The sequence below is a fragment of the Natator depressus genome, chromosome 14 (genome assembly GCF_965152275.1).
Source record: "Natator depressus isolate rNatDep1 chromosome 14, rNatDep2.hap1, whole genome shotgun sequence".
In the NCBI taxonomy this organism is placed as follows: domain Eukaryota; kingdom Metazoa; phylum Chordata; order Testudines; family Cheloniidae; genus Natator; species Natator depressus.
The window spans coordinates 47602002-47627147 of record NC_134247.1 but is presented as its reverse complement, the minus strand read 5'-3'; the positions used below and the strand labels follow the sequence as shown (position 1 = coordinate 47627147).

The 25146-nt window shown below is 58.9% G+C and overlaps 1 protein-coding gene across 1 annotated transcript; it reads left to right on the top strand.

Annotated features, from left to right (window-relative positions):
• Positions 1–5110: 5110 nt before the first annotated feature.
• Positions 5111–24926, top strand: LOC141997995 (class I histocompatibility antigen, F10 alpha chain-like). The gene is made up of 7 exons (XM_074970599.1): positions 5111–5286; positions 18700–18960; positions 20828–21103; positions 22991–23269; positions 23742–23858; positions 24204–24236; positions 24795–24926. The coding sequence occupies exons 1-7, from the start codon at positions 5226–5228 to the stop codon at positions 24866–24868; spliced, it is 1101 nt and encodes a 366-aa protein (XP_074826700.1). The 5' UTR covers positions 5111–5225; the 3' UTR covers positions 24869–24926.
• Positions 24927–25146: the final 220 nt, after the last annotated feature.

Below are 25146 nucleotides of genomic sequence, written 5' to 3'. Positions count from 1 at the left end.
GGCACGGCTCAGAGAGGCTGAGGCCTTAGACCTGACCACTGAGGGGGAACCGGGCCCCATCCCTTCCCCAGCCGCTGAGTTCCAGGCCGAGTTGAGGAAAGATCCCTCCTTGCGGAAGCTCAGGGACCTGGCCGACCTCAGTGTGGGACGGACCATGAGGAGAGGCTGCCAGGAGAGGTTCCTGTGGGAGAAGGGGTTCCTGTACCGAGAATGGGCTCCCCCAGGGGAAGGGGAGTCCTGTGGGATCAGGAGGCAGCTGGTGGTCCCCCAGAAGTATCGCCGCAAGCTCCTGTACCCGGCCCATGACATCCCCCTCGCAGGGCACCAGGGAATCCGGCGCACCCGGCAGAGGTTGCTACAGAACTTTTACTGGCCCGGGGTCTTTACCACGGTCCGGCAGTATTGCCGATCCTGTGACCCATGTCAGAGGGTGGGGAAGGCCCGGGACAAGGGGAAAGCGGCCTTGAGACCTTTGCCCATCATAGAGGAGCCTTTCCAGAAGGTGGCCATGGACATCGTGGGGCCTCTCAGCAAGACGACCCGGTCGGGGAAGAAATACATTCTGGGGGTGGTAGATTTCGCCACCCGCTACCCCGAGGCAGTGCCCTTAGCTTCCATCGAAGCAGACACCGTGGCAGATGCGCTCCTGACCATTTTCAGCCGAGTGGGGTTCCCCAGGGAAGTCTTGACAGACCAAGGCTCCAACTTCATGTCGGCCCTGCTCCGGTGCTTGTGGGAGAAATGTGGGGTCCGGCACGACTGGGCCTCAGCGTATCACCCCCAGTCCAATGGGCTGGTGGAGAGGTTTAACGGGACGCTAAAGATGATGCTGAAAACCTTTATGAACCAGCACCCGCAGGATTGGGACAAGTACTTACCTCACCTGCTGTTCGCGTACAGGGAGGTACCCCAGGAGTCTACCGGATTTTCGCCTTTCGAACTGTTATATGGAAGGAGGGTAAGGGGCCCCCTGGACCTGATGAGAGACGAGTGGGAGGGGAAGGCCACTCCCGATGGAGAGTCAGTGGTGGAGTATGTCCTGATCTTCCGAGAGAGACTGGCTGAACTCATGGGCCTGGCCAGGGAGAATCTGGCCAGAGCCCAGAGGAAGCAGAAGGTCTGGTATGACCGCACGGCGCGGGCCCGGGCCTACGCCACCGGGGATCAGGTGATGGTTCTCATCCCCGTGAGAAAGAACAAACTACAGGCCGCCTGGGAGGGCCCTTTCAAGGTCGTCAAGCAGCTCAATGAGGTAAACTATGTGGTGGAGCTGTCGAACCGGGCCCACCACCGCCGGGTGTACCATGTGAATATGATGAAGCCATATTATGCCAGGGGGAATGTGGTGTTAGCTGTGTGTGGTCAGTGGGAGGAGCAGGGAGATGACCCTTTAGTAGATCTATTCCCTGGGACCAGAGCTGGTTCTCCCCTGGAAACAATTCCCCTCTCGGATCAGCTCACCCCTGCCCAGCAAGCTGAGGTCAGGGGGGTGCTGCATCCGTACCGACAGCTGTTTTCCAACCAGCCTGGACGCACTAATCTGACTGTCCACCGGGTGCAGACAGGGTCGCACCCGCCGATAAGATGCTCCCCTTTCCGAGTCACCGGGAAAACTGCTCAGGACCTGGAAAGAGAGGTCCGGGACATGCTGGCTTTGGGGGTGATCCAGCCATCGGCCAGCCCTTGGGCCTCGCCGGTGGTGCTGGTCCCCAAAAAGGATGGGTCGGTCCGGTTCTGTGTGGACTATCGGAAGCTCAATGCCATCACTGTATCTGATGCCTACCCCATGCCCAGGCCGGATGAGCTCCTAGACAAGCTGGGAGGAGCTCGGTACCTTACCACCATGGACCTTACAAAGGGCTACTGGCAAGTGCCGCTGGATGCAGATGCCCGGCTGAAATCAGCCTTTATCACCCCTCTGGGGCTCTATGAGTTCCTGACCCTGCCTTTCGGCCTCAAGGGAGCGCCGGCCACCTTCCAGCGCCTGGTGGACCAGCTCCTGAGGGGGATGGAGAGTTTTGCCGTGGCGTATATTGACGACATCTGTGTCTTTAGCCAGACCTGGGAGGACCACGTGTCCCAGGTTAGACATGTGCTGGACCGACTCCAGGGGGCTGGGCTGACTGTAAAAACGGAGAAGTGCAAGGTGGGGATGGCTGAAGTATCTTACCTGGGCCATCGGGTGGGGAGCGGCCGCCTAAAGCCGGAACCGGCCAAGGTGGAGGTGATCAGAGACTGGCCCGCTCCCCACACCAAAAAGCAGGTCCAAGCCTTTATTGGGATGGCAGGATACTACCGAAGATTTGTGCCCCACTTTAGCGCCATAGCGACCCCCATCACTGAGCTATGCAAGAAGGGGAAGCCAGACAAGGTGGTCTGGACCGAGCAGTGCCAGGAGGCTTTCCGGGCGCTGAAGGAGGCTCTGGTCAGTGGCCCAGTTCTGGCAAACCCAGACTTTGACAAGCCCTTTGTGGTGTTCACCGACGCCTCCGACACGGGACTGGGGGCGGTGTTAATGCAGGAGGATGAAAAGGGGGAGAGACACCCCATCGTGTACCTGAGCAAGAAGTTGCTACCCCGGGAGCAACACTACGCGGCCATCGAGAAGGAGTGCCTGGCCATGGTGTGGGCCCTCAGGAAACTAGAGCCCTATCTCTTCGGGCGACACTTCACCGTCTACACCGACCACTCTCCCCTGACCTGGCTGCACCAGATGAAAGGAGCCAACGCCAAGCTCCTGAGGTGGAGCCTGCTCCTGCAGGATTACGACATGGACGTGGTCCACGTGAAGGGAAGTGCCAACCTGATAGGGGATGCGCTGTCCCGGAGAGGGGGCCCCGAACTTCCCCAGGTCACTGGTCACAGTGACCCCGCTCCGTTCGGTCTCGAAGGGGGGAGAGATGTGAGGATGTGACGCAGCAGGGAGGGGGGAGTGTTGACCTGGGAATGTGCCCTGGGGACGGGAGACCTGAGAGCCTGTCACCTGAGCCAGGAGGGGGAGGGGGAGGTGACACCTCTGCCCAGGAATGTGGACGGAGGCTGCAGCAGGGAACCTGCTCGGTGGGTTTAGTTTCAGTTTGGGGCTGGGTGGAGGAACACAGGGAACCCCAGGGCTGGGGCCTAAGCTCCCTGCTCCCCCAGAAGGACTTCACTGAGGGGTCCTGGGTGTCCCCACAAGCTCTGTTTTGGACTGTGTTCCTGTTGTCCAATAAACCTTCTGTGTTACTGGCTGGCTGAGAGTCTCAGTGAATCCCAGGAAGAGGGGTGCAGGGCCTGGACTCCCCCACACTCCATGACAATAGGCACTTGAGATAACCCGCTGATCGTCCCTCTTTCTCAGTATGAGGCAGGAGCCCTCCCCTCTCGCGCGCTCCTGCTCGTGCTTCCTCCCGGTATCCCACTTCCCCACTTACCTCAGGGCTTTGGTCTCCTTCCCCCGGTGAACCTAGTTTAAAGCCCTCCTCACTAGGTTAGCCAGCCTGCTTGCGAAGAAGCTCTTCCCTCTCTTCGTTAGGTGGAGCCCATCTCTGCCTAGTACTCCTCCTTCTTGGAACACCATCCCATGGTCAAAGAATCCAAAGCCTTCTCTCCGATACCAGCTGCGTAGCCATTCATTGACTTCCACGATTCGATGGTCTCTACCCAGGCCTTTTCCTTCCACAGGGAGGATGGACGAGAACACCACTTGCACCTCAAACTCCTTTATCCTTCTTCCCAGAGCCACGTAGTCTGCAGTGATCCGCTCAAGGTCATTCTTGGCAGTGTCATTGGTGCCCACATGGAGAAGCAGGAAGGGGTAGCGATCTGAGGGCTTGATGAGTCTTGGCAGTCTCTCCGTCACATCGTGAATCCTAGCTCCTGGCAAGCAGCAGACTTCTCGGTTTTCCCGGTCGGGGCGGCAGATAGATGACTCAGTCCCCCTGAGGAGAGAGTTAAGTGAGAGACACCCAGATAATCCTGGCCAGTGACCCGCCCCCAGGCTGCAGGGGAAGGTGAGAACCCCCAAGTCACTGCCAGTCTGACCGGGGGCGGAGGGAATTCCCCCTGAGCCTACCCACAGCGATCAGCTACACCCAGCGATGAGCTGCCAGAAGCTGAAGAACTGGTTTCTTCAGTCACTCCGGGTCTTCGGTGGCACTGAAGGACCCGCCGCCGGAGTGCCGCCGGGTGAGTAAAAATTCTCAGGGGAGACTCCCCAGCTGAGAGCTCGGGCGGGACAGACAGGACGGAGTTTGCCCACCCCTTTAACAACTGGTTCTAAACTGGCTTCAAAATTTAACAACTGGTTTGCCTGAACCGGTGTGAACCGGCTCCAGCTCACCACTGGCTACACCCTGCGCATGGGCCCAAGGACCAGCCAGCCACACCCGTGGGTGAGATAATGCTGGGTGCCCCCTCAGCGCCTGGCTCTCCCCGCCCAGGTCCCATCTCCAGCCGGGGCCGGCCCTGACGCTGCAGAGGGAGGAGATAAAACACAAACAATCCCACAACACATTATTTTGTTGGGGAGGTAGGGGGGAATCCCTTCCTGACCCCTGCCAGTGGCTGGCTGAAGCCCTGAAGCATGAGTGTTAGGTTCTGGTTTCATAAACGGGAAGTGGGCCCCAGGGCTGCTGAGCCTGGACCCACCATCACAAGCAACCCCATCAGGCAGTCCCCCGGATATAGTTGTCCAGCTCTATGTAAAAATGAAGGGATTGTTTGTGCCCCGCAGCTGCTATGGGGGTTGCTCCAGCCTCGCCCCTCGGAGGGTCCAAAACCTTCGTCTCCTTCCCAGCCGGGAGTCGCTCCTGGCCCCTTTACCCCCTTTGTGCCTGTGCCCCATGGTACCCACGCCCGGTGCCCTGCCCCAGAGCGGGTCCAGCCCCCCCCTGCCCAGCTCCCCAGGCTCCGCCAGGCCCTGCAGTCCCCGCCCCGCCCCACCCGCAGCGCGGTCCCGGCCCTTCGCACCCCCAGGGCATGGGGCGGGCCAGGCGGGGGAGCACCATGGGCCTGCAGTCATGGGCTGTTTGTGTTCTGTAACCGCACACCGCTAGTTCTGCCTGGTTACCGATGATGAACAACCTCTGCCTGCGTCCTGATTGGATGGCCACAGGCAGCTGCCACACTTTGGAAAGTGATAGTGACACAGCAGGTCCATCTGCCCGGTTCTCCTGTCCCCACGTCCGGATATTCGGGGCTTTGTCTTATACAGGCGCCCATTCCCCGCCCCCCGGCCAGGACCCATGGCCTGGGGGCTGCTCCTGGCGCTCTGCGGGGCGCTCCTGGCTCCAGCCGCGGCGGGCGGTGAGTACCAGGGGGCTGGGGGGGCAGGGTGAGCCCCGGCTGGGGGTGTCTCCGTGGCAGGCCGGGCATCCCCCTCTGACACGGGGGGGCGCAAACTGGGGGGCGCGACCCTCTGGGGGTGCAAGAGGTTCTCAGGGGGCAGGGCGGGGGTGTGAGCAAACTGGGATCCTGGGGGTCCCACATGACCCGGTGCTGTGATAGCTGGCGCAGGATAAAAATAGAGCGGGAATTGGGGGTGGGGACAGGATTCAATAACTAGTCCTCCCATGCCACCGCCAACACCAATGCCCTGGCCAGCAGCCGCCGCTCTCTGGCCGCCCAGCTCTGAAGGCAGCCCCCGCCAGCAGCCGCGCCGATAGACGGATTAATGCCGATTACCGGTAATGGGGGGCGGGCGCGACAAGGCGAGGGGAGTAACCGCCCAGGGTGCAGAGGTGCAGGAGCGGAAAAATGGGGTGGAAGTATGATGAAAAAAATGGGTAGGGGGCACAAAGACGCTTGCTGGCCCCGGGGCATTAAAACGGCTAGTTTCCAGCTGGGGGTGGGGATGGCGGGGGGGCACCCCATTGGGCGGCCACTGGGGGTGGGCTCCTTGGGTTGTTCTGTGTTTGTACAGACCTGGGCAGCCGGGTCCTGGGCCAGGATGGAGGTGCCTAGGTGCTGCTCTAGTTCACATAATGTATGGTCCCTTCTGGCCTTAAAATCTACAACTGTCCAGCCCCTCGGCTCTGTCTCCTCCATGGGCCTGAGCCGCATCCCCCCATCCTTCCTGGGGGGCTCTGCCAGAAATCCCCAACACGCCAGCCCAAGAACCACCTGTCACAGAGTCCCCGGGCAATGCTCTGGAACTGCTCCCTATGAAGCCAGTCAGGACTCTGGGGGAGCCCCCTTTCTGGGAGCAGCCTGTCTGCAGGACACACAGCTCACCCGGCTCCACCTTCCTGGGTCTGACCCCGGAGCCTCCAGCCTCCTCTGCCCCTCCGTGCGCTTCCCACAGCGAGTCCGCCCGGGCAGGGTCCTGGGGGGGCCAGAGGGTCCTGTACCCCAACTCCGCAGTCAGACGTGACTCTCAGCCAGCCAGTAAAACAGAAGGTTTATTAGACGACAGGAACATGGTCTAACACAGAGCTTGTAGGTGCAGAGAACCAGACCCCTCAGCTGGGTCCATTTTGGGGGGCAGTGAGTCAGACAACCCCGTCTGCACTTCACTTCTCCCCCCTTCGAGACTGAACTGAGCGGGGTCACTTTAGCCGGTGACCTGGGGAAGTTCGAAGCCACCAACGTTCTCATGGATGCCCCAGCATCTCTCCCATTCCTTGGTAGGAGTTACACCAGGCCCTTCCAGTTTCACGCCCTCCCTTAGGTCGGGGGTGGTCGATAGCACTCACAGGCCACATGTGGGAAGGTTTATGCGGCCTGTGCCCTTTGGCCACCCCAAAACCCCAGGGGTCAAACTGGGATCAGGTCTTCTCCGAGTGCTCCAGTCTGGAGGGCTGCGATTCGGGCTCTCTAGGTTAAGAGCCCCCATCTTGACCTGGGCCACATACTGTTCACTTACAGAACTAGCATGGAGACATCCCTTTCTCAACAACCTTGTCTCCCCAACAAGCTGGCCAAACACAGCCACTTGGTTAGAGGACTGTTTAACTTTCTTAACAGCTTTCACTCCATCTGAGACCTTCTCGAAGCTATCCACACTGGATCTTTCAACAGGAAAGTCAGTGGATCCATTCACAACAGAACATTTCTGGCCGTTAGGAACTGAAACTTTCTTGATTAAATCACTTTCACACCCTTCAGTTGCAGTAAACTGCTTGCAAAGACTCCGTGAGGATTCCTTTCCGGAGGGCTTTTCTATGCAACAATTCACCCCTCCCAGAAATTCTGCCCTTACCCTCTTCACCGAGGGCTTGCTCTAGAGGAACACTTTCCTGAGCAACAACAGACTCTTTCTGGGTCTCACTTACATCCAGAATCACCTCTGGCCCATCCAGAGGCCGGACACACTTTCTCCTTTACCAGACACACAGCTTGGGATCTCATTCCCCTGGTCCCAGCACACAAGGCTGGTCACAGACAACTGCTTAGAGACCGGGGTAGCTCCCTCCACAGGCAAGTCAATACCCCTGACAGACACAAGCACGTTTCCTTCCCTGTCCCAATTCTCCACCCAGCTAACAGGTAAGGTCCAGGGACACTCATCTTCCACTCTCCTCGCCTTCCCACCCTGCTGACTAGACACAGCCATCAGCTCACAAGGCTGCCTAGGCTCATCCAAACTTTCCTTACCAAGCACCTTGCCACTCCCAACAGATCCCCTGCCCTGCCTTTGTCTCCCCCTGCCAGCCAGGTCTTCTGCATTTTCACAGACCATTTCCCTCTCTGCCGATTCGTTCCCTGGATTCAAATTCAAACCTTCGGCCGTTACCGGAGCAGGGCCTGGATCCTGTCCCAAAGAGACACAGTCACTCCCCAACGGGGTCTCACAGCTGGTATCCTGGAGAACCCCAACAACCAGCCAGCCCCATCCCTCCTGGGTCTGCACAGGGATCTGGGCCATAGGCAGGGCGAGGGGCTTCGTCCCTGGGACCCTCACCCAGCTCACACAGCCCCTCAGCATCTGAGGCTGCACCACCGGGGGCCTGACAACAGTTCTCTCTGTCCCAGGGTCTCGCCACCCCAGGAATGTCTCCCCATTGACCGTCACCTTCCGCTCCCACTGGGGGTCCGAGGGGCCCGACCCCAGGAAACTCCACACAGACATATAGGTCGGGGTCAGGAGTGGGAGCCTGTCCACCTCCCCACCCATCTGGCTGACGGAGTCTGTGGCCTTGGGACCCAGCAAGGGAGCTAGACACCGGGGCTTTTCCGCAGGGTCCCCCTGGTTCAAATCTCCAGCCTGCTCAAAGGCAGTGAGGTGGCATCCACATCCCCCACTCCTTAACCAGGGGCAGCAATTTAGTCTCGAGGTTCCCTGCGGAACTGGCCCCCCGGGGTCTATCCCCACTCACCCCTGGGGGGTCCCCTAGGCCTCTCCGCTCCCCCACCGCCAGTTCATGCAGCTGCTGCTTCTGCAGCTCTTTCTCGGGCTCTCGCTGTCTCTCACAGTCCTCTTGCTCTCTCGGACTCAGCTCCAATCCCATCCATCTCCGATCCCCGGATGGGGAACCCGATCGTGAAGACCCTCGTCTGGTCGGGGATAGGAGTCTTGGGGATGCCTGGCTCCTACTCCAGCTGCTCCCAGATCCTGCTATAGCCCCATTTGGGGTCAGGAATCTGTTCCTTAGAGCGGTCATCCTCCTCCAGCTGCACGATTAACTGTGCTTTGGTGAACTTTCCAATGCTCAACACTTTCTTTCTGCACAGGGTTACAATGTCCTTCTTAAGTGGACTCACAGGCCTGTGTGCTCTCAGCTCCCCACGGTCTCCAGGGAGAACCCCTAGTGTGCCAGCCCTTCTCGAGGTCACCACCTCTTTGCCAGGACCAAGCGGCAGGCTCCTCTGCCCCTGAGACTGCTCACCGCAGTCCCCAGGGGGACCCCAATACTGCACAGTCCTTCTCGCTTGTCACACACTCCCAGGGGTTAACCGCCCCCCGAAACCGCTCCTCTCTGAGCCTTCAGCACGTCTGGTCCTTGTCAATCCCCCTTTGTTTTACAGCTCCCCAGTCACTTACTGCAGGAAGCGCCATCCATGGGGTGCAGTACATCCCACCTCTGCCACCAGTTGTCACGGAGTCCCCGGGCGATGCTCGGGAACTGCTCCCTACGAAGCCAGTCAGGACTCTGGGGAAGTCTCCTCTCTGGGAGCAGCCTGTCTGCAGGACACACAGCTCACACGGCTTCCCCCTTCCTGGGTCTGACCCCGGAGCCTTCAGCATCCTCTGCCCTCTGTGCGCTTCCCACAGCGAGTCCGCCCAGGTGGGGTCCTGGGGAAGCCAGAGGGTCCTGCCCCCCAACTCCGCAGTCAGACGGGACTCTCAGCCAGCCAGTAACACAGAAGGTTTATCAGACGACAGGAACATGGTCTAAACCAAAGCTTGTAGGTGCAGAGAACAGGACCCCTCAGCTGGGTCCATTTTGGGGGACAGTGAGCCAGACAACCATGTCCGCACTTCACTCCTCATCCCCAGCCAGCCCCAAACTGACTCTCCCTCCAGCCCCCCCTCCTCTGGGCTTTGTCCATTTCCCGGTGTGACGATGTGACGCAGCAGGGAGGGGGGAGTGTTGACCTGGGAATGTGCCCTGGGGACGGGAGACCTGAGAGCCTGTCACCTGAGCCAGGAGGGGGAGGGGGAGGTGACACCTCTGCCCAGGAATGTGGACGGAGGCTGCAGCAGGGAACCTGCTGGGTGGGTTTAGTTTCAGTTTGGGGCTGGGTGGAGGAACGCAGGGAACCCCAGGGCTGGGGTCTGAGCTCCCTGCTCCCCCAGAAGGACTTGACTGAGGGGTCCTGGGTGTTCCCACAAGCTCTGTTTTGGACTGTGTTCCTGTTGTCCAATAAACCGTCTGTGTTACTGGCTGGCTGAGAGTCTCAGTGAATCCCAGGAAGAGGGGTGCAGGGCCTGGACTCCCCCACACTCCGTGACAACTGGTGGCAGAGGTGGGATCTACAGCACCCCGTGAACGGCGCTTCCTGCAGTAAGTGACTGGGGAACAGTAAAACGAAGGGGGATTGACGGGGACCAGGTGTGCTGAAGATTCAGAGAGAGACGGTTTCAGGGGGCGGTTAACCCCTGGGAGTGTGTGACCAGAGAGAAGGACTTTTGCAGTAACAGGGTCCCCCGGGGGATTGCAGCGAGCGGTCCCAGGGGCGGAGGAGTCTGCAGCTCGACCCTGGCAAAGAGGTGGTGACCTCAAGAAGGACTGGCACACTAGGGGTTCTCCCTGGAAACCGTGGGAAGCTGCCCGGCCTGCGAGTGGCCAGCCGGGAGATGTACGCTAAACGCCTTAAGAGCGACCTGGTGGAGCTGTGCAGGCAGAGGGGGCTGCGCGTCGGGAGGTCCACCAAACAACAGCTGATTGCCCAGTTGGAGGAGAGGGATCGCTTGGATGACCCGATCCCTGTCCCGGAGGGAAGCCGCCCGGGGGATGCAGCATGGGCCCTGGGGCCTGACCAGGCTGGGAGGGGTCAGACTGCTGCCCAGGACACCCCGAGACCCTTCCTACCTATGCCTGGGGGAGGGGTTGTGGGAAGCCCAGCGAATACCGAGGGCCCCCTGACCCCAGCAGCCAGCAGGGGATCCTCCCAGCGGAGCTCCCCATCCCTGGAGCGGATGCGGCTGGAATGGGAGAGGGAGAGGAAATTGAGGGAGCTGGAGGATCATGAAAAACAACGTCAACATGAGGAGAAACAACGTCAACATGAGCAGGAGGAGAAGGAGAGGGAGCGTCAGGAGAAGGAGAGGGAGCGTCAGGAGAAGGAGAGGGAACGTCAACATGAGCAGCAGGAGAAGGAGAAACAAAGACAGCATGAACTGGAGCTGGCCAGGCTGAGGAGCAGTGGGGCCCCGGCTGCGGTGAGTGAGGGGGGACCCAAGACTGCAAGGAGCTTTGATAAGTGCTTCCTGGCCCAGCGGAAGGAGGGGGAGGACATAGATAGCTTCCTGACGGCCTTTGAGAATGCCTGTGAGATGCACAGGGTTGACCCTGCAGACAGGCTCCAGTTCCTCACCCCCTTACTGGACCCCAAAGCCGTGGAGGTCTACAGCCGGATGACAGGGGCAGAGGCAGGGGACTATGAACTGTTCAAACAGGCCCTGCTCCGTGAGTTCGGGCTGACCCCCGAGATGTACCGGAGAAGGTTCCGGGGTCAGCATAAAACGCCTGAGGTCACCTACCTACAACTGGTCAACAGGATGCAGGGATATGCCCGCAAGTGGACAGCGGGGGCCCAAACTAAAGAGGACCTGCTTGACCTGTTCGTACTGGAGCACCTGTATGAACAGTGCCCTTCCGACCTGAGGCTGTGGCTGGTGGACAAAAAGCTCGCGAACCCCCAGCATGCAGGGCAGCTGGCCGACGAGTTTGTGAACAGCCGGTCAGGGGGTAGCCGGGAGGAGTCCCAAAAGAACAGGCCCCCCCCGATGCAGAGAGAGAGTCACCATGGGGCCTCCCAGCGGGGAAATAGGGAGAACCCCCTCCAAAGGGGAACGCCTGGTGTCGGGCCCCTCCGACCCGTTCGAGGGGACCAACGTGACCTGAGCTGCTATCACTGTGGCCAGAGAGGCCACGTACGGGCCCAGTGCCCCGGGCTCAGGGACAAACTGAGCAGACCCAACCTACCCAGGGTTAACTGGGTAGGGACTCAGCTGGACCAGGGGCAGGCGACCCAGGAAAGGGGGGCTACCAGTTTGCCACCTGCTCAGGAGGGAAGAGTACCCCCAGCCAGCCCCGCCAGAGGGCTGGAGGCTCTGGACTCAGGGTGCTCGGTTTACAGGGTGGGTGCGGGGCTGTCCCTCCGGAGAGAGTGCCTTGTTCCCCTGGAGGTGGATGGGAGGAAGGTCAATGGATACTGGGATACGGGCGCGGAGGTGACGCTGGCCCGGCCCGAGGTGGTGGCCCCAGATCGGGTGGTGCCCAACACCTACCTGACCCTGACGGGGGTGGGCGGGACCCCATTTAAGGTGCCCGTGGCAAGGGTACACCTGAAATGGGGGACCAAGGAGGGCCCCAAGGATGTGGGGGTACACCACCATTTGCCCACTGAAGTTTTGATGGGGGGAGACCTAGAGGACTGGCCAAGCGACCCCCAGACCGCCCTGGTTGTGACCCGTAGCCAGAGCCGGCGAGGGGCACTGCGACCTGACCCTGGGGAGGGTACCACACTGGAGGCGCGAGACCCTACTCGGGTGGGGAGGGAGCGCCGAGGGGCACGGCTCAGAGAGGCTGCAGCCTCAGACCTGGCCACGGAGGGGGAACCGGGCCCCATCCCTTCCCCAGCCGCTGAGTTCCAGGCCGAGTTGAGGAAAGATCCCTCCTTGCAGAAGCTCAGGGACCTGGCCGACCTCAGTGAGGGACGGACCATGAGGAGAGGCTGCCAGGAGAGGTTCCTGTGGGAGAAGGGGTTCCTGTACCGAGAATGGGCTCCCCCAGGGGAAGGGGAGTCCTGTGGGATCAGGAGGCAGCTGGTGGTCCCCCAGAAGTACCGCCGCAAGCTCCTGTCCCTGGCCCATGACATCCCCCTCGCAGGGCACCAGGGAATCCGGCGCACCCGGCAGAGGTTGCTACAGAACTTTTACTGGCCCGGGGTCTTTACCACCGTCCGGCAGTATTGCCGATCCTGTGACCCCTGTCAGAGGGTGGGGAAGGCCCGGGACAAGGGGAAAGCGGCGTTGAGACCTTTGCCCATCATAGAGGAGCCTTTCCAGAAGATGGCCATGGACATCGTGGGGCCTCTCAGCAAGACGACCCGGTCGGGGAAGAAATACATTCTGGTGGTGGTAGATTTCGCCACCCGCTACCCCGAGGCAGTGCCCTTAGCTTCCATTGAAGCAGACACCGTGGCAGATGCGCTCCTGACCATTTTCAGCCGAGTGGGGTTCCCCAGGGAAGTCTTGACAGACCAAGGCTCCAACTTCATGTCGGCCCTGCTCCGGTGCTTGTGGGAGAAATGTGGGGTCCGGCATGACTGGGCCTCAGCGTATCACCCCCAGTCCAATGGGCTGGTGGAGAGGTTTAACGGGACGCTAAAGATGATGCTGAAAACCTTTATGAACCAGCACCCGCAGGATTGGGACAAGTACTTACCTCACCTGCTGTTCGCGTACAGGGAGGTGCCCCAGGAGTCTACCGGATTTTCCCCGTTCGAACTGTTATATGGCAGGAGGGTGAGGGGCCCCCTGGACCTGATGAGAGACGAGTGGGAGGGGAAGGCCACTCCCGATGGAGAGTCAGTGGTGGAGTATGTCCTGACCTTCCGAGAGAGACTGGCTGAACTCATGGGCCTGGCCAGGGAGAATCTGGCCAGAGCCCAGAGGAAGCAGAAGGTCTGGTATGACTGCACGGCGCGGGCCCGTGCCTACGCCACCGGGGATCAGGTGATGGTTCTCATCCCCGTGAGAAAGAACAAACTACAGGCCGCCTGGGAGGGCCCGTTCAAGGTCGTCAAGCAGCTCAATGAGGTACACTATGTGGTGGAGCTGTCGAACCGGGCCCACCACCGCCGGGTGTACCATGTGAATATGATGAAGCCATATTATGCCAGGGGGAATGTGGTGTTAGCTGTGTGTGGTCAGTGGGAGGAGCAGGGAGATGACCCTTTAGTAGATCTATTCCCTGGGACCAGAGCTGGTTCCCCCCTGGAAACAATCCCCCTCTCGGATCAGCTCACCCCTGCCCAGCAAGCTGAGGTCAGGGGGGTGCTGCATCCGTACCGACAGCTGTTTTCCAACCAGCCTGGACGCACTAATCTGACTGTCCACCGGGTGCAGACAGGGTCGCACCCGCCGATAAGATGCTCCCCCTTCCGAGTCACAGGGAAAACTGCTCAGGACCTGGAAAGAGAGGTCCGGGACATGCTGGCTTTGGGGGTGATCCAGCCATCGGCCAGCCCTTGGGCCTCGCCGGTGGTGCTGGTCCCCAAAAAGGATGGGTCAGTCCGGTTCTGTGTGGACTATCGGAAGCTCAATGCCATCACTGTATCGGATGCCTACCCCATGCCCAGGCCGGACGAGCTCCTAGACAAGCTGGGAGGAGCTCGGTACCTTACCACCATGGACCTTACAAAGGGCTACTGGCAAGTGCCGCTGGATGCAGATGCCCGGCTGAAATCGGCCTTTATCACCCCTCTGGGGCTCTATGAGTTTCTGACCCTGCCTTTCGGCCTCAAGGGAGCGCCGGCCACCTTCCAGCGCCTGGTGGACCAGCTCCTGAGGGGGATGGAGAGTTTTGCCGTGGCGTATATTGACGACATCTGTGTCTTTAGCCAGACCTGGGAGGACCACGTGTCCCAGGTTAGACAAGTGCTGGACCGACTCCAGGGGGCTGGGCTGACTGTCAAAGCGGAGAAGTGCAAGGTGGGGATGGCTGAAGTATCTTACCTGGGCCATCGGGTGGGGAGCGGCCGCCTAAAGCCGGAACCGGCCAAGGTGGAGGTGATCAGAGACTGGCCCGCTCCCCACACCAAAAAGCAGGTCCAAGCCTTTATTGGGATGGCAGGATACTACCGAAGATTTGTGCCCCTCTTTAGCGCCATAGCCACCCCCATCACTGAGCTATGCAAGAAGGGGAAGCCAGACAAGGTGGTCTGGACCGAGCAGTGCCAGGAGGCTTTCCGGGCGCTGAAGGAGGCTCTGGTCAGTGGCCCAGTTCTAGCAAACCCAGACTTTGACAAGCCCTTTGTGGTGTTCACCGACGCCTCCGACACGGGACTGGGGGCGGTGTTAATGCAGGAGGATGAAAAGGGGGAGAGACACCCCATCGTGTACCTGAGCAAGAAGTTGCTACCCCGGGAGCAACACTACGCGGCCATCGAGAAGGAGTGCCTGGCCATGGTGTGGGCCCTCAAGAAACTAGAGCCCTATCTCTTCGGGCGACACTTCACCGTGTACACCGACCATTCTCCCCTGACCTGGCTGCACCAGATGAAAGGAGCCAACGCCAAGCTCCTGAGGTGGAGCCTGCTCCTGCAGGATTACGACATGGACGTGGTCCACGTGAAGGGAAGTGCCAACCTGATAGCGGATGCGCTGTCCCGGAGAGGGGGCCCCGAACTTCCCCAGGTCACTGGTCACAGTGACCCCGCTCAGTTCAGTCTCGAAGGGGGGAGAGATGTGAGGATGTGACGCAGCAGGGAGGGGGGAGTGTTGACCTGGGAATGTGCCCTGGGGACGGGAGACCTGAGAGCCTGTCACCTGAGCCAGGAGGGGGAGGGGGAGGTGACACCTCTGCCCAGGAATGTGGAGGGAGGCTGCAGCAGGGAACCTGCTCGGTGGGTTTAGTTTCAGTTTGGGGCTGGGTGGAGGAACACCGGGAACCCCAGGGCTGGGGTCTGAGCTCCCTGCTCCCCCAGAAGGACTTGACTGAGGGGTCCTGGGTGTACCCACAAGCTCTGTTTTGGACTGTGTTCCTGTTGTCCAATAAACCTTCTGTTTTACTGGCTGGCTGAGAGTCTCAGTGAATCCCAGGAAGAGGGGTGCAGGGCCTGGACTCCCCCACACTCCGTGACACCCGGGCCAGGAGGTCACCGGATTCCTTTGTTCTCCAACCCTTTAGCTCTCACCTTGCAGGGGGGAAGGGCCAGGCCATCAGTGGCCAGGGAACAGGGTGTCGGCCATTCTCTGTGTCCAGACCCCTGCACACACCTGCCCTCTAGGGCTCTGCAACGATCATACACCCTCACCCCACCCCCTAGATACTTAAGAACTGCCTAGGGGAAACTGAGGCACCCCCACAGTATTCAGAGGAAACATTAAGAACAATCCCGCTTTGTCACACCAACCCCCAGCCCCTAGGGGCGATGTCAAACCAGGGTGACTGAGCGCAGGGAGAGGAGCCAGCCCGCACTACGGGAGCAGAGGAGGAGCGGCCCAGCGACCCTCGCGGGCAGTGGGGTAGTGGTAAATACAGCGGTGGGTCACCTAACCTCAGCAAAACTCCATGTCACCAATGAGAAGTGGGTGAGCTCCCGTTACCCCTAGTTCCCTGGCTCCAGCACCGCCGTGCAGTAGCTCAGCTGGGGAGCAGGGGGCACCAGTCTCAGGTAAGGTGGAAACAAAAGAAGCAAATTATGTTTCCAGCAGCAAAGGAGAGTCCTGCCCTCTCCTGCAGCCTGTCTACACCAGCCATCTCCCCGCCCCAGGCCACGCTGCGTGGCAGACACCCTCAGGGAAACTCTGGGGGCTGCTTTCCCTGCAGGGTGGGGTGGGCTTGTTGTCCCCTACCTCTGGCACAGAAATGGGGGGGGAACTGCTTGATTGGCCCCCTGAGAGCCCCACATCCCTGCAGGACTGGCCTGTTTAGTTCCTGGGAAGGGGCGTGTGAACCCCACCAGCCAGGGCACATAACTGTTGATAGTGGGGGGGCACAATGTAGAGGTTCTGGTGGTATGCAGTGGGGTTCAGGGCCGGGCACATAAACCCTGGCAGAAATCTGGGGGCACCTGACCCTGTGTGTTCCCCCCCCCCCCCCCCGACGCATCACCTCTGCATACCCACATGCACTCCACACGCCCCAGGTCCTTTGTTTTCAGGTTTTAATTTGTTTAAAAGTTCCTGGGAATTTATCAGTGCTAATTACAAAACTTTTAAAAAGTGGGTGAAAACCAGCACTGGCTATTAACTGCCCAGTTTTCCGGGGCAATCTCCGGGTTAATACTGGGGGACGGGAGGGCAGAAAAAAAGCAACAAAGAGGGAAAAGTCTGAGTAGTGAAAGTGAAAGTAGTTCAATGTTGTGGTTTATTTCAGGAACTGCATTTAATGGTATGTACACACGTGTGTGTGTCGTGTGTGTGTGTAACTTCCTCTCCATTGCCTTAGGTTAACAGGCAGCCTCGCATTGACACTTAGACTAATTCATTATTCACACAAACACATCGACCTGCTGTCACGGGTTGGATTTTCTTACCACAATCAGTATTTCCGTGGGCCTGAGTGAGCCAAAATTGGGGTGAAAAATTAGTTAACACCAAATAACGGCTTCTGTCAAACCCGGGAATTTTTCAGTAAAAAGTCAATTAAAACTGAAAACAAAGTACATTACACACCCCACATGCATACACCCCCAGCACACATGTGTATACACACGCAGACCACACACACACATATCACAGGAACACACCCCACATGCTCACCAAACACCCCAGAAATGCACACACGCTACAAACACCCCAGATTCCGCTGTAAGCACTTTGCACATCCACCCCTCCCAGCCTGAGGGCATTTGCCTGGTGGGGGGCAGTTGTTTGGGGGAAGCTACCCCCCCACCAATGTCTGCCCCTTCCACCATACAAGCCGCTGGCTTTCAGAGGCACAGGCTGAGAGATCGCCAGTCCTGATTCCCCTGCAGCTCAGTCCCTCACCCAGGATGGGGCTGAGGGCAGGGGGACATGGCTGGGAGTGGGAGGTGTCATGGAGTGTGGGGGAGTCAGGGCCCTGCACCCCCCACTTCCCGCGATTCCCCGGGACTCTTAGCCAGCCAGTAAAACAGAGGTTTATTAGATGATAGGAACACAGTGTGACAAAGTGGGACTGTTCTTAATGGTTCCTCTGAATAGTGTGGGGGTGCCTCAGTTTCCCCTATGCAGTTCTTAAGTATCTAGGTGGTGGGATAGGGGTGTATGATCCTTGCAGAGCCCTAGAGGGCAGGTGTGTGCAGGGGTCTGGACACAGAGAATGGCCGACACGCGGTTTCCTGGCACCTGATGGCCTGGGCCCTTCCCCCCTGCAAGTGAGAGCTAAAGGGTTGGAGACAAAGAGATCAGGTGACCTCCTGGCCCGGGAAAGGGGCAAAGCCCAGAGGAGGAGGGGCTGGAGGGTTTTTCAGTTTGGGGCTGGCTGGGGACATGGAGTGAAGGGCAGACGGGGTTGTCTGGCTCACTGCCCCCCAAAATGGACCAGCTGAGGGGTCCTGTTCTCTGCACCTACAAGCTCTGTGTTAGACCTTGTTCCTGTCGTTTAATAACCTCTGTTTTACTGGGTGGCTGAGAGTCCCGTCTGACTGTGGAGTTGCGGGGCAGGGCCCTCTGGCTTCCCCAGGACCCCGCCTGAGTGGACTCGCTGTGGGAAGTGCACGGAGGGGCAGAGGAGGCTGAAGGCTCCGGGGTCAGACCCAGGAAGGGGGAAGCCGGGTGAGCTGTGTGTCCTGCAGACAGGCTGCTCCCAGGGAGGAGACTTCCCCAGAGTCCTGCCTGGCTTCATGGGGAGCAGTTCCAGAGCATCGCCCAGGGACTCCGTGACACACAGTCCAAAACAGAGCTTGTAGGTACAGACAACAGGACCCCCTCAGTCAGGTCCATCTTGGGGGGCAGGGAGCCCAGACTCCGGTCTGGGCTTCTGTCCTTTTTCCCAGCCAGCTCCAAACTGAAACCCACTCCAGCCCCTCCTCTGGCCTTTGTCTTGTTCCCCGGGCAGGGCAGGAGGCCGCCTGATCTCTTTGTTCTCCAACACCTTCAGTTGGCACCTTGTCGGGGAGGGGCCCAGGCCATCAGTGGCCAAGAGACAGGGTGTCGGCCATTCTCTGTGCAGACACCCTCACACTGGCCCTCTAGGGCTCTGCAACAATCCCACCCCCTTATCCTCCCACCTAGATACTTAAGAAATGCATAGGGGAAACTGAGGCAGACACACAGTATTCAGAGAAAAGATTAACAACATTCCCACTTCGTCACTGCTGGTCCCCACTGGGTGACTCTGGTGTCCCCTGAGCAAGGGAGGGAAATCGCTGGTTCACTCAGCCTCTCTGCTGTTGCTTTAGGGCGCCACAGCCTGGCCGTGCTAGTCACAGCCGTCACCCATGAAGATGGGACTCATCACTACTTCATGATTTCCAAACTGGATGACGTTCAGATCGCGTATTACAGCAGTGCCACGAGAGAGCTCAGACCCTCCCAGACATGGGCAGCACAGGCCGTGGGCGCTGAGTATCTCCAGGAAAAGACCCAGGAGTTCTGGGGGTACGAGGAGCGCATTAAACTTGAGACCAGGAGGTGGATGCAGCTGCACAACCAGACGGGCGGTGAGTGTCTGAGCGTTCTTGTTATTAATGGACACGTGAGAGCTGCCCCCTCAAAATCACTCCCACTGGGGATTGGGGCCTTGCTGTGCTAGGTGAGGCCCAAACCAGAGCTGGCTGGAAAATGGAGTTTTCTTCCCTCAGAAAATTTCACATTCCCAGAAGTGGTTTCATTCCCGATCAAAAGGAAAGTCGGAAATGGGAGGTTTCCATGGGAAGGAAATTTTTCAGAAATTCCACCTTTTTCAGAAAGTCCACCACTCTCTTGCTGGTAATAGCCCATCCAAAGTGACCACTGTCTTCACAGCAAGAGAGTGAGTTTGTTTGTGGGAGGGCGGAGGGTGAGAAAACCTGGATTTGTGCTGGAAATGGCCCAACTTGATGATCACTTTAGATAAGCTATTACCAGCAGGAGAGTGGGGTGGGAGGAGGCATTGTTTCATGGTGTCTGTGTATAAAATGTCTTGTGCGATTTCCACAGCATGCATCCGATGAAGTGAGCTGTAGCCCACGAAAGCTCATGCTCAAATAAATTGGTTAGTCTCTAAGGTGCCACAAGTCCTCCTTTTCTTTTTGCGAATACAGACTAACACGGCTGTTACTCTGAAAGATAATCATGGGTATGGAACGGCTTCCATTTGAGGAGAGACGAAAAAGATTAGGGCTGTTGAGCTGAGAAAATAGACGACTAAGGGGGGATATGACAGAGTCTATACCAGGGGTGGCCAACCTGGGGCTCCGGAGCCACATGGGCTCTTCAGAGGTTAAGATGCGGCTCCTTGTCTAGGCACCGACTCCGGGGCTGGAGCTACAGGTGCCAACTTTCCGATGTGTCGGTGGGTGCTCACTGCTCAACCCCAGCTCTGCCACAGGCCTGCCCCCACTCCACCCCTTCCTGCCCCCTCCCCTGAGCCTGCCGTGCCCTCGCTCCTCCCCCCCCCAAAGCCTCCTGCACCCCACTAAACAGCTGATTGGGAGGTGCGGGGAGGCGCTGATCCGCAGGGCTGCCGGTGGGCGGGAGGTGCTGGGAGCGGGTGGGGGGAGCTGGTGGGGGGCTGCTGACGTATTACTGTGGCTCTTTGGCAATGAACATTGGTACATTCTGGCTCCTTCTCAGGCTCAGGTTGGCCACCCCTGGTCTATAAAATGATGACTGGTGTGGGGAAAGTGAATAGAGAAGAGTTCTTTACCTTTTCCCACAATAAAAAGCCAGGGATCTCCTGATGGAATGAATAGGCAGCAGGTCTGTTCCTCTTGTTTGTAAATACTTTTTCACGCTATGCACAGTCACCCTGTGGAACTCGTTGGCAGGGGATGTTGTGAAGACCAAAAGTATACCTGGGTTAAAAAAAGAATTAGATAAGTTCCTGGAGGACATGTCCATCAATGGACATTAGCCAGGATGGTCCGGGACACAACCCCATGCTCTGGGTGTCCCTAGACCTCCACCTGCCGGAAGACGGGTGGATCACTTCAAATTGCCCTGTTCTGTTCACTCCCCCTGAATCTCTGGTGTTGGCCACTGTCAGACCTTGATCTCAGCCAGTATGGCTTGTTCACTGGAGGAGAGACTCCAGGAGCTCAGTAACTGTCCGGCAGGATCCCAACACCTCAGTCCTTCCCGTGGGTCTGCTCTGACCCCTCCTGCTTCTCAGCGTCCTCTGGGATTGTTCACTAGCTCAGCATGAGGCCAGCCACATGGTCAGTGACAGTAAAGTGCCCCTCTGACCCCACCCACATACAGACACATTTCCCTGATCTCAGTGCCCTGGTGTCACCGTCCGGCCGAGCCCCCCTCTGCCCCCACCTGCCCTACAGACACATTTCCCAGCTCTCAGTGCATGGTCTGAGCTCTCTCCCTCCCCCGCAGGGATTCACACTGAGCAGATTCACGTGGGCTGTGCCCTGAGTGGCCAGACACCCGTGGACCCGAGGTTCCAGTACGCCTACGACGGGGGGGACTTCATCAGCTTTGACGCCCAGACAGGGACGTGGGTCGCGGCCGTGCAGCCGGCCTTCCTCCAGAAGCAGCGCTGGGAGACAGGCAAGACTTGGACTCAGTACGTCCAGCACTACCTGCGGTCCGAGTGCCTGGGGACCCTACGGAGCCTGGTGCAGCGGGGAAGGGCGGTGCTGGAGCAGCAGGGTGAGTGAGCAGCAGGGATCTGTCATGAGGAGTGGGCGATGGGGTGCAGTGACACCAATGGGATATAGGTATGTCCAGAAGGGGCAGTGTGGCCTAGTGGATAATGCACCGGACTGGGACTCAGGACACCTCGGTTTTAATCCCAGCTCTGCCACTGGCCTGCTGGGTGACAGGGGTCCAGTCATGCCGCCTCTCTGTGCCTCAGTTTCCCCCTCTGCATAATGAGGACAATGACCTCCTTTGTAAAGTGCTTTGAGATCAACCGATGACAAGCGCTAGACGAGAGCTACAGGTTGTTATTAGAGCAGACGGGTTATTAGCCGGTTCTGGCTGCCTGGGTGTCTCCGTTCTGCAGGGCCTTTCCCGTTGGCTTCCAGCTCCCTCAGGCTTACCTTTTCGGGCTGAAACATCCCAGCTCTGGGCTGAGTTGATTAATTTTGCCAAGTTCGGTCTGGAAAAGGCCCAGCCCTTTGTGAGTGTGAAGGAGGCGGGGTGGGGGAAGGAGATGTATCATTATACAAAGAAAAAACTTGTTTTGAGGTTCTTGTGCCCAGCGCTGGCACCTCCGCAGTCGAGGGCAGAGACATGGACGGGGACAGAGACTCAGGGCCGTGTGACAAAGAGATTTAAGCACCTGACAATGAAGACAGGGGCCAGCTGGGATTTCCGATTGGAGGTGCCTGGCTCCCCATGAGCTCACCGGGGTTAGGCACCGAGGGGCATTTGGAAATCTGGCCCTTAGCCCCTAAATAGCACACGTGTGTTTGGACGGCCCAGTGACAACCTGCCAGGGCGTAGCCGTGTTACAGCGCGGGATCGCGGGCAGCGAAGGAGACCCAGGCCCAGGCCTGTTCTGGCAACCACCCAGTTCAGTTATACCAATGTGAGCCGTTTGAGTGAGTCTGCAGAGGGGATTTACACTAGATTAACTGGCTCCATTTACAGATCAGTGTAAACAGGTGCAGACCAGGTCTCTCACACACCTGACTACTCAAATTCAAACTGGAACAGAGAAGGGCTACTAGGATGATCCGAGGAATGAAAAACCTGCCTTACGAGAGGACACTCAAAGGGCTTGGCTTGTTTAGCCTGACGAAATGCAGGCTGAGGGCAAATCTGATTTAACAAAGGCTGAGGGAGATATTTAAGTTAAGTGCCAATGTGGACACAAGAACAAATGGATTCAAACTGGCCATCAACAAGTTAGGCTTGAAATTAGGCGAAGGTTTCTAACCATCAGAGGGGTGAAGTTCTGGAGCAGCCTCCCGAGGGGAGCAGTGGGGGAAAAACACCAAACTGGCTCCAGGACTGAGCTTGGTGAGTTTATGGAGGGGATGGTATCATGAGACTGCCTACAGGGGGGCATATGGCCAATCGGCGACTGCTAATAGCAAAAATCTCCAAGGGCCGGTGATGGGGCACTGGCTGGGGAGGGCTGGGGAGTTACTACGGGAATTCTCTCCCAGGTGTCTGGCTGGCGGGTCTCACCCACATGCTCAGGGTCTAACCAATCACCAGATTTGGGGTCGGGAAGGAATTTTCCCTTGGGTTACATTGGCAGAGACCCTGGTGGGGTTTTGTTTCCTCTGCAGCATGGGGCACGGGTCACTTGCAGGTTTAAACTAGAGTGAATGGAGAAATGTTCTGTCACTTGACCTCTTTAACCCACGGTTCGAGGCTGTCAGTAACCCAGCCAGAGGTTCGGGTCTGTTACAGGAGTGGGTGGGTGAAGGGCTGTGGCCTGCGATGTGCAGGGGGTCGGACTAGATGATCACAATGGTCCCTTCTGAGCTTAAAGTCTATGAGACGCTGCAGGGCCTCTACCTGTTGTCTGTTACATGGTCCCAGCCCCTGGCATGTGGCTCACGCACTGTGTCTCCCCCACAGTGTCCCCCGAGGTCTCGGTTTCCCACACAGACTCTCCCGACGGCTCCATCACCCTCTGCTGCCATGCCAGGGGCTTTTACCCGTGTCCCATCCACGTCTCCTGGGTGCGGGACGGAGAAGACATCCTGGCGGAGAAGGACTCCAGCGGGATCCTGCCCAATGCCGACGGCACCTATTACATGCAGTCGTCCCTGGAGATCTCCCCAGAGCAGGAGGACGGGCACCGCTACGCCTGCCGGGTGGAGCACAGCAGCCTGCCGGAGCCCACACTCGTCTGGGGTAAGGGTGGGGTGAATGGCAGGGCCCAGGGGTTGGGGGCACAGCCCATGGGAATTACAGAGGTGGGGTGTGACCCTGCTACAGGAAGGTCAATATCCCTGCCCATCGTCAGTGTGAACTCGTCTAGTTCTGGGCATTCATGTGACTCACAGAAATGGCCAATCCCTCAGAGAATCTCATTAAGTTTCTGGCCGTGGTGGCATCCAGTGACCGTGAGTTCCACGGACTGATGTCGTTATGAGGGAAGGGCCTGGTTGCTGCGTGGCGTGTGTGGCTGGCAGTGCCCGGTAGAGCACCTGCCCTCTGTGCCCCATCCTCGTCCACCTCCCAGCTCAGCCTTTCCCCACCCCCGGAGGCCAGGTCTCTGCAGACGCCCTTGGGGAGACGTTCAAGGCAAAGGCCTGCGGCTGCCCCAGGAGGATGCCCCAGCAGCTGCTCCCTTCGGTGACCTGGGCCCTTCTTCATCCCACAGCCCCTGGGAAGAAGGGCCCCCTGACCCCCGGGGTCCTGGCCGCCATCGTCCTGGCCGTGCTGGTTCTGGCTGGAGCCGTAGGGGCCGGCGTCATCCTGTGGAGGAGAAGATCAGCAGGTAAGAGCCGGTCCCCGTGGAGCCGTGATGTGGGGATGTCTGGGGAGTGGGGCAGCCCAGCCAGCCCAAGGGGGAATGGCTCCTCCCACTGCCCCCCAAGGAGAGGTGGGGCAGGGCCATGGGGCAGGGCTGATCACCATAGCCCAGCCCTGCTGGGGGCAGAGTGGGCTCTCTCGTTGGCTAGGCGCCGTGTGCCCTGCTGGGGTGGGGGCACTGGGCTCGGGCTGGCCTGGATGAGGTGCATTTGGGGTGGCGGGGAGCCCTGTGTCCAGGGGAGGGAGGTTGGGGTCTCCGCGGGGGAGGGGTTACCCCTGCACTGACCCTCATTCTCTGCTTGTGTTTCAGGCCCTCGCAAACCCGGCTACGCTCCAGCAGCCAGTGAGTAAATCCTGGGTACGGGGCCCAGAGGCCCCAGTGCATTCTGGGTGCGGGGGTTCCCCATGAGGGGAGGAGGGAGCCCAGAAGTGACTGGAGATGGGCCCCGATCGCTGGTTACTCTGGGTCTGACAATTCCTCGGCGTGTGGGAATCTGCGAGGCCGTCCCCAGCCGTCGCCTTTCCCCGGCTACCCGGGATTCTCTGACACACGCGCTGCCTTCGCCCAAACCAAGGGAACCCCAAAGGGCTGGTACAGCATCCACAGGTCACCTCTGAGGGCAGAGCTCAGCCAGTGTCCCAGCATGCACTGGGTACCCCTTAGCGCGGCTCTCGGGGTGGGAGTGCAGGCCGGTACCTGGGGCTGCGTAGGGGTGTTACGCTCTCTCCTGGAGGCCTGTCCATTGTCCCACTGTCAGGGCCGGGGGGGTTTGTGCAGAGCACAGTTTGGGGTCCACAGGGGGCATGGCAGGGGGAGCTGAATTCCCATCCGCCTTCTCTAGCTGGGATCCCCCCAGCTAAAGCCGCCTCTGGACGATTTTCTTCTCTCTCTGCTTTGCAGCAAAGGTTGGAGAAGATTCTGCCTCCAGCTCTTCATCAGGAACAGACCCCCAGAGCATGGGACCCCGGACCTAGCAGCAGAGAGACTGTTAGGATATATTTCAGAGCAGCAGCCGTGTTAGTCTGTATCCGCAAAAAGAAAAGGAGGACTTGTGGCACCTTAGAGACTAACCGATTTATTTGAGCATAAGCTTTCATGAGCTACAGCTCACTTCATCGGATGCATGCAGTGGAAAATACAGGGGGGAGATTTATATACCCAGAGAACAGGAAACAAGGGGTGTTGCCAGACACACAGTAACCAGAGTGATCAGGTGAGGTGAGCTATTATCAGCAGGAGAGTTTATTCCTCC